The 9,048-nt window shown below is 58.9% G+C and overlaps 1 protein-coding gene across 1 annotated transcript; it reads right to left on the bottom strand.

Moving 5' to 3' along the window:
* Positions 1–3,900: 3,900 nt before the first annotated feature.
* Positions 3,901–5,203, bottom strand: LOC138073981 (uncharacterized). The gene is made up of 2 exons (XM_068965990.1): positions 4,393–5,203; positions 3,901–3,980 (listed from the first exon to the last, which is right to left on the bottom strand). Exons 1-2 carry the CDS (start codon positions 5,201–5,203, stop codon positions 3,901–3,903), a joined length of 891 nt encoding a protein of 296 aa, XP_068822091.1.
* Between the last annotated feature and the right edge of the window lie 3,845 nt (positions 5,204–9,048).

Raw genomic sequence — 9,048 nt, 5'->3', positions numbered from 1 at the left:
CAGAGGGCCCTAAGCCTCGGGTTGGGAATGAAGGTGGGGGGGGGTTGTCTGGAGTGCAAGCAGACTCCTGCCAGCCTGATCCAGCCCTTCTGCCAGCTCCAGGAGGGGCCCCGTGAGGCGCTGGCCACTGTGGGCCTTGGAAACGAGGGGGGCAGAAGAGTGCCCCCCAACTTGAAACCTAAACTTCCGGGCCTTTGGCTCAAGGGTGACTTCTAGGAGCTCCAGATAAACAGTAGTGTGTTTCCAGAGCAAATTCACCCCGAAGGCACTTTTAGGTCATCCCACTCTAGTATGAATGAGCTTTCCAGACCAGCCTGAATACAGAGCTGGGAGGGGCCGGGCACTGTGCTTGGGCCTCTGCGAAGAGGGGAGTGGGGCAGACCAGGAGGTGCCTCCGGGCAAAACTAGACATCCCCAGGGCCCCAGGGAGGAAGGCCCAGGAGGAGGAGGAGGCGTGACCTCAGTGTGGGGAGCTGAGCTGGGGAGGAGTCCGGCCCTGGGAGCATGAGAGCATTCGTGCGGGGGTAACGGGGAGCCAAGGAGGGCTGTGTGGTGAGGGAGCGGACCTCCAGCAGCGTATTTTGGGGAGGTGATGCTGGAAATTAGTGTGAGGGCTGCAGGTGGGAGGGATGGAGGTGGGACCCTGGGCTCTCAGAAGTCCGCTGAACCCAGTGAGAAATGCCCAGCAGGGAGGGTGAGGGCAAGGACTTGGGCTTTCCCTGCCCTTTAGCCGAAGTGGCTCTTTGACTTGGTGGCTTTGTCTTATGGAGTTGTCCCCAAACCCTCAAGACCCCCTGCCCCAGAAGATGAAGCTCTGTGTTCCCTTGGGGGCAGGGAACACGCCCAGCTGCCCCAAGGCTTCCGGAAGCTGTTCCAGGAACACGGGCTCCGTGAGGTGTTAATGGGGTCCCCAGAGGTCTCGGGCATCCAGGTCAGTTCAGTTCAGTCGCTCAGTCATGTCCGACTCTTTGCGACCCCATGGACCACAGCACACCAGGCCTCCCTGTCCATCACCAACTCCCGGAGTCCACCCAAACCCATGTCCACTGAGTCGGTGATGCCACCTGGGTTCAGGTCAAACCCTATGTCCACTGCAGGTTGTCTAGCCCCAGTCAGCATCTCCCGGGCCCCCCGAGTCCTGTGCTGGGCAGGCCCTGTTCCTCAAATGTGTGCACGGCAGGGCCCTGCCAAGCCCCCCTGGTGAACGCTGACATGCCCTTCTGGACCCCGAGGGTAGAGGGGCAGGTATGCTAGGCGTCAGCTGGGAGGGAAGGCCTGGAGCTGCTGGCTGGGGAGTGCCCACGCCCCTCCCCTGGGCGGAGTGACTGACCACTCCAGTTGGGGGATCACGGGCCCGACTGCCCGGCCTGTGACCCAGCCATTCAGTCCTTGGGGGCAGGGGCAGACCTGGGCTCGCATCCCTCTGTCCACCCATTGACCGCGTGGCCTTGGACGCATTAGGTGGCCTTCCACAGCCTCCTCGGGGGACGTGAGGCCGCCCCCGACCCGGTGTCTGTGGCCTTCAGGACAGTGACAGTAGGTCCCGTATGGCCACTCTGGGAGACCCAGCCTGGCCCCTGGGGGAGCGGTCAGCCTGGGAGGAAGGCTGCCACGGTCTGGGGCATGGTCCCTGAGAGGCCAGCATGGCCGCACCACGGCTCCTCCCTCACCCTGGCTTCGCCTCGGCTGGGACGACACTCCGTGGCTTCGTCCTCTTCCTGACACGTGGGGCACACACGCAGCGTCGGCGGGCTGCTCATGCCGGGACCTGCACAGGACCTACAGAGGGGTCCTGGACATGTGGTGCATCGCACGCGGGCCCCGGGGCCGAGCACTGGGGGCAGCTCAGGGTGTGCCCCCCGCCCCCACGCCCTCTGCTGTCCCAGCTCCTGCGGGCCGGGAGTGGGGAGCAGAACGCCAGTGTCCCCCCCCTCTCTCCCAGGCACTTGAGAAAGTGGCTTCCTTTGGCTTGCTGTTGCAGAGCGGCTTGGCTCACAGGTGCCCGGAGGCCCAGCCGGCCAGGGAGTCCCCGCCAGCCGAGGGGTGGAGGGCCTGGCAGCTCTGGCATTGGCTGGCAGCCCCCGTGGCCCCTCCCTGCTGCCCAGCTCCCAGATGGGCCTCCTGGCCGGGACTCCGCCCGCTGCAGCCAGGCTGGAGGACGCTCCCCGGCCCCCCGGGGCCGCCCCGGGGGTGCGGGCAGGAATTCAGGGCCTTGGCTTTTCCCGTGCTGCCTGGCCGCTGTGGCGAGGACAGAGAGGCTGCTGGCGGGAAGCCCTGAGCCTCGGGAGGCTGTTGCAACCCTCTGAGACACACAAGCAGGCAGCGGGGGACCCCCTCTCCGGCCACCGAGCCTGGGAGCCCCAGTCTCTTGGGCAAGGAGGGACTGAGCTATGGGGCCAGGCGCACAGGCCCCACGACTTAGAGGGACCCACGTGCCGGGGGTTTCTGCTCCCTCCCGCCCCACACGGTGTACTCAGTCAGCCAGCAGGCATTCGCTGAGCACCTACTGGGCGCTGCCTGCAGTTCCAGCCTGTTTTCCGGGTCTTCCTGTTTTCCCCTGGCTCCCCCTACCCGCTCCCTGGTCCTCAGGCCTCCAGAAGCCTCGCTGTCCTCCCCAAGGCCCCGCCACAGCCCCAAGGGCACCGTGTCACCCCGGCCCTGCAGTACGTGCATTGCCCTGGTGTGTGCTTGTCCGGGGCCAGCCAGCCTGAGTGGAGTGTCGTCCCTCCACAGCCCAGTCCTGAGTCAGGCCGACAGCCAGCCCTCGAGGCTCCTGAGCGGGGAGGATGGTGGACTTGGCGGTGTGTGGGGGGTGATTCCTCCCCAGGGTGAGGCTGATGGTCCCAGGGAACTCCAAGGCCAGGGCCCCACCTGGCCGCCTTCCTCCCGTCCATGGCGCAGAGGTGGGAGAGGGCAGGGGTGGGGAGGGGTGGGGGCAGGCTGCTCTGCTGCGGGCGCCTCGCCCCTACGTGGGCTCTCGTCTCTGTCTTGGGATGGAGGTGGCGTTCTGCCCATTTTACTGATGAGAAGACTGAGCCCCAGGTGGATTGAGCAGGGAGGGGCTGAGCTGGGCAGGCTCCTGCTCTTTGCCAGGAAAGTCAGCCTTTGGCATCTGAGGCCACGCATCCCCAGCACCCGGGGGCGCCCCTTGGGAGCGTCTAGGCCCTCAGCACCATCATTACTGCGTAAAACGCTCCCGGAGGAGCCGAGAGACCAGCAGGTGAGCAGGTCCGGGCCCTGGAGCATGCCTTCCCACCAGGCTCGCCTCCCGCCCGTGTCTCACCTTCAGACACCATGTCTCCCTTAATTAGCTGCCTGGGGAGCCGGGCTCCCTGCTTCCTTCTGAGGGTGGTGCTAACCTGGGTCTGCTCCAGCTGGGTTCCTCGGGAAGGGGTGGGGTGAGTCGGGAGCTGCTGTGTGCCGCCGGCAAGCCACACGCACAGACACGGGGGCACACCCACGGGCACAGAACACCCACAGGCGTTGGCATACTCTGTGTTCCTTCCCAGAGCTGTGTATAGACACGCATCCTCCCGGTGAGGCCTCCACGCGGCCCCCGCGTCTGCACACGCAGGCTGTGGCCCGGAGCACGGGCTCGCACGGGAACCGGCCCCACGGGGCGCCTTGAGCGGGCAGTGGGCTGCGTGGAGGCCCTCCTCCCGCCCACATTCCCCACTGCCCCCCACCCCCACCCCCAGCAGCTGGCCCTTCTTTTGCAACTCTTGCATTTACTTCACAGTCCTTTCTGTCGGCAGAGGCTTTCAAAACACTTTAGGCTTGTTTACTGAGCTGTGCAAGAACATTTTGTCTCCTTTCCAACTCAGCCTTCCAGAAGGACCAGGAACGTGCCCGTCTCTGGCGGGGCCAGCTGTGCGCTGTGCCAGGAGCAGCCCCCTCTTCTTAAAGGGCCAGCTGGGCTCCCCCTCCATGCTGGACGGTGCCCACTCGGATCCCGGGGCTGCTGGCCCCAGATGCCGGGGCTGGTGAAACAGGGCGTTAAAACCCTGGGACTGGGAACCAGTACAGGGGACGGGGATCGTGCTCCTGACAGAACAGCCCCAGTTCCTCACCATTACATCGTAACCGAATTTGGGAAGGACCCCTCCCTGGGAGGGGGCGTTCCTAAAGAATCTGCCTGCAATGCGGGAGACCCAGGTTCAGTCCCTGGGGTGGGAAGATCCCCTGGAGGAGGGCATGGAACTCACTCCAGTACTCTTGCCTGGAGAACCCCATGGACAGAGGACCCTGGCTGGCCACAGTCCATGGGGTCGCAAAGAGTCGGACGCGACTGAGCAACTAACTCTTCATGTTATTTTCCTGCTTGGCCGCTCCCTGAAACAAGACTGTGCCAATGGGGCAGGGAGACTCTCTCCTCTGTTCCCCTCTGGGGGCCGAGGGCAGCTGTCGCCCCCACTGTGACCCGGGGCCGGGCACTGTCCCCAGGACCTGCCCTCCAGGCGGCTGCAGAGGAGGCTCTGGAACCCACGGGGCTGGGGGTCCTGGGTGCTGGGGGTCCTGGATGCGGGGGGTCCTGGATGCGGAGTTCCTGGGTGCTGGGGGTCCTGGATGCTGGGGGTCCTGGGTGCTGGGGGTCCTGGGTGCTGGGGGTCCTGGGTGCTGGGGGTCCTGGAAGCTGGGGGTCCTGGATGCGGGGGGTCCTGGGTGCTGGGGGTCCTGGGTGCTGGGGGTCCTGGATGCGGGGGGTCCTGGATGCGCAGTTCCTGGATGCTGGGGGTCCTGGATGCGGGGGTTCCTCGGTGCTGGGGGTCCTGGGTGCTGGGGGTCCTGGATGCGGGGGGTCCTGGGTGCGGGGGGTCCGGGATGCGGGGGGTCCTGAGTGCTGGGGGTCCTGGGTGCTGGGGGTCCTGGATGCGGGGGGTCCTGGGTGCTGAGGGTCCTGGATGCGGAGTTCCTGGGTGCTGGGGGTCCTGGATGCGGAGTTCCTGGGTGCTGGGGGTCCTGGATGCTGGGGGTCCCAGTTGGAAAGGAAAGCAGAACCGTCCTGTAGAGGGTAGGGGGCCATGCGGACCAGCTCCCCACTGCCCATCCCCCACTTGGCTGTTGGTGATTGAGAGACGGTCCTTTGTCTTCGTTTTCTCTCCAGACCTCTTTGACATGCAACACCCAGACCGCCTTTCCCGGGACCCATGCCCGCCTGAGCTCGTGTGGGGCCCTTCTGGACGTCAGCCTCCCCGGTGGACATAGCTCCTTTGTGTGTGAGTTTAAACAAATGAAGCCTGAGTCCACCTCCCTCTTCTAAGGGCTGAGGAGGTCTGCCGGGGACACACACATGTCAGGGAAGACAGGCAGGACAGGAGAAGGCCACGCTGGCCCTGAGGGGCGGGGTCCGGAGGTAGCAAGCAGCGTGACTGTGTGCTTGGCCTGGACTACAGGGCTGAGCCTCCTGGCAGCCAGGGCAAAAGAGAACTAGGGCAGAAGACAGCCCTCCCGATCGAGAGAGAAGATGTTTAACTATGACGCTGTTAAAGGAAATGCATAAGGGTATAATTTGACCTGGCAGGGAGGCAAGAAAGGAAGCAAGGGGGAGAGAAAGACGACCCAGGTCACAAAGAACAGTAAGCATAACATACCAAATTCTTCCCTGATTATTTTATATTCTTTGCAGCCAAAGATGGAGAAGCTCTATACAGTCAGCAAAAACAAGACCGGGAGCTGACTGTGGCTCAGATCATGAGCTCCTTATTGCCAAATTCAGACTCAAATTGAAGAAAGTAGGGAAAACCACTAGACCATTCAGGTATGACCTCAATCAAATCCCTTATGATTATACAGTGGAAGTGACAATAGATTCAAGGGCCTAGATCTGATAGATAGAGTGCCTGAAGAACTATGGATGGAAGTTCTTGACACTGTACCAGAGGCAGGGATCAAGACCATCCCCAAGAAAAAGAAATGCAAAAAGGCAAAATGGCTGTCTGGGGAGGCCTTACAAATAGCTGAGAAAAGAAGAGAAGCTATAGGCAAAGGAGAAAAGGAAAAATACACCTATTTGAATGCAGAGTTCCAAAGAATAGCAAGGAGAGATAAGAAAGCCTTCCTCAGTGATCAATGCAAAGAAATAGAGGAAAACAATAGAATGGGAAAGACTAGAGATCTCGTCAAGAAAATTAGAGATACCAAGGGAACATTTCATGCAAAGATGGGCACAATAAAGGACAGAAATGGTATGGATCTAACAGAAGCAGAAGATATTAAGAAGAGGTGGCAAGAATACACAGAAGAACTGTACAAAAAAGATCTTCATGACCTGGATGATCACGATGGTGTGATCACTCATCTAGAGCCAGACATCCTGGAATGCGAAGTCAGGTGGGCCTTAGGAAGCATCACTACAAACAAAGCTAGTGGAGGTGATGGAATTCCAGTTGAGCTGTTTCAAATCCTGAAAGATGATGCTGTGAAAGTGCTGCACTCAATATGCCAGCAAATTTGGAAAACTCAGCAGTGGCCACAGGACTGGAAAAGGTCCGTTTTCATTCCAATCCCAAAGAAAGGCAATGCCAAAGAATGCTCAAACTACCGCACAATTGCACTCATCTCACATGCTAGTAAAGTAATACTCAACATTCTCCAAGCCAGGCTTTAGCAATACGTGAACTGTGAACTTCCAGATGTTCAAGCTGGATTTAGAAAAGGCAGAGGAACCAGAGATCAAATTGCCAACATCCCCTGGATCATTGAAAAAGCATGAGAGTTCCAGAAAAACATCTATTTCTGCTTTATTGACTATGCCAAAGCCTTTGATTGTGTGGATCACAATAAACTGTGGAAAATTCTGAAAGAGATGGGAATACCAGACCACCTGACCTGCCTCTTGAGAAATGTGTATGCAGGTCAGGAAGCAACAGTTAGAACTGGACATGGAACAACAGACTGGTTCCAAATAGGAAAAGGAGTATGTCAAGGCTGTATATTGTCACCCTGCTTATTTAACTTCTATGCAGAGTACATCATGAGAAACGCTGGACTGGAAGAAGCGCAAGCTGGAATCAAGATTGCCGGGAGAAATATCAATAACCTCAGATATGCAGATGACACCACCCTTATGGCAGAAAGTGAAGAGGAACTAAAAAGCCTCTTGATGAAAGTGAAAGAGGAGAGTGAAAAAGTTGACTTAAAACTCAACATTCAGAAAACGAAGATCATGGCATCCGGTCCCATCACTTCATGGGAAATAGATGGGGAAACAGTGGAAACAGTGACAGACTTTATCTTCTTGGGCTCCAAAATCACTGCAGATGGTGACTGCAGCCATAAAATTAAAAGACATTTGCTCCTTGGAAGAAAATCTGTGATCAACCTAGACTGCTTGTTAAAAAGCAGAGACATTACCTTGCCACCGAAGGTCCATCTAGTCAAAGGTATGGTTTTTCCAGTAGAGAGTTGGACTGTGAAGAAGGCTGAGTCCCAAAGAATTGATGCTTTTGAACTGTGGTGTTGGAGGAGACTCTCGAGAGTCCCTTGGACCTGAAGGAGATCCAACCAGTCCATCCTAAAGGTAATCAGTCCTGGGTGTTCATTGGAAGGACTGATGCTGAGGCTGAAACTCCAATACTTTGGCCACCTGATGGGAAGAACTGACTCACTGGAAAAGACCCTGATGCTGGGAAAGATTGAAGGCAGGAGGAGAAGGGGATGACAGAGGATGAGATGGTTGGATGGTATCACAGACTCACTGGACATGAGTTTTGGTAAACTCCGGGAGGCAGTGATGGACAGGAAGGCCTATCATGCTATCCATGGGGTCACAAAGAGTCAGACACAACCGAGCGACTGAACTGAACTGAAAAGATGAAAAAAAGTTGAATTAGATCTCATCAGAATTTAAAGTTTTGCTCATTAGGTATGGAGGCATTAGTTACAAAAGGTGGGTCTGACAGAGAATTGCTATCCACGATCTAGGGAGATACCCTACAATTCCATGATAGAAACACTCAAAACACTGTGCAACAAAGCGGGCAGAAAGTTTGAGCAGACACTTCACAAAGAAGATCCACAAGCTACCAAAAAGAAAACACAGGCAAAAAGTGTTCAATATAATAAATAAAAGAGAGAGAAGCTTTTTAAGACTTTGTGTGCAGAAGGGCCTTCCGTCTAGGCCTGGAGGGAAACGTGGTCTGGGACAAGGTGTGGGGACTTTCCTTCTGGGGCACTGCTCCCAGCGGCTGTGAGGGGCCGTGGCCCAGGGCCCCGTTTCTGAGTCTGCATTTCAGCAGGGAGCAGCCTGGGAGTCCAGCCTCAGCCTCAGAGCAATGTGGAGCTCCAAGTCGGAAGGGTGAGGGCCTAATGCAGTTGAAGCAGAAGGTCCTTGGGGCCCCGAATCCTCAGAGCCTGGGTGTGCCAAGGCCCTGCCCGGGGAGGGGGGCCCTGGGCCTGCAGACGATCCCCGCGCCGTGCAGCTCTGGCCCACCGGGGGGGTGCCGCAGGGACTGCCGGACCTTAGGCGGTCAGGAGGCCATGTCCGCCCCCACGGCCACGGGCAGGCAGGCTTCTGGCCCCGCGCTGGAGGCTCGTTTACCGCGAGGCCTCTGACGATGCCCGCCCATCTGGGCATCTGCGTCCCTCACCCTGGTCCACCCTGCTCGTGCCTGGGGGCCCAGGGCTCTGCCTGCCCAGATGGCCTCCGTCTGCCTCTTCACCCACCTCTGCCTCCTCCTTTCCCAGGGCCCCCGCCCCGTGCAGGTGGGAAGGGGCCAGGTTCTGCCAGGGTTGCTTACGCAAGAGGGCACCCAGCCGCAGCGCGGCATGTCCTTAGCCCCTTAGCCCATGCCATGAGGCCAGGCACGTGAGGCCCAGACGCCCGCCAGGGCGCCTTCTCTATGCCCTGCCCCGGCTCTGGGCCCTTACTCTGCTCTCTGTGGTTCGCAAGAAGGTTTTCTCTTTAAAAATTGCCCCGTGGCTCCCCGGGAAGGCAGCGGCTTCGGTGGGTGCCAGGCAGGGGCCGGAGGATCTGGGGACACTCCCAGCACCCCCTGCCCCCTGGGATGGGCGCCGAGGCTCTGCTCTCTTCTCCCGGACAGTTCGGCT

Source organism: Capricornis sumatraensis, chromosome 1, assembly GCF_032405125.1.
Source record: "Capricornis sumatraensis isolate serow.1 chromosome 1, serow.2, whole genome shotgun sequence".
Classification (NCBI taxonomy): Eukaryota; Metazoa; Chordata; class Mammalia; order Artiodactyla; family Bovidae; genus Capricornis; species Capricornis sumatraensis.
Note: the sequence above shows the minus strand (reverse complement) of the source record. Positions and strands in the feature narration are given on the sequence as shown.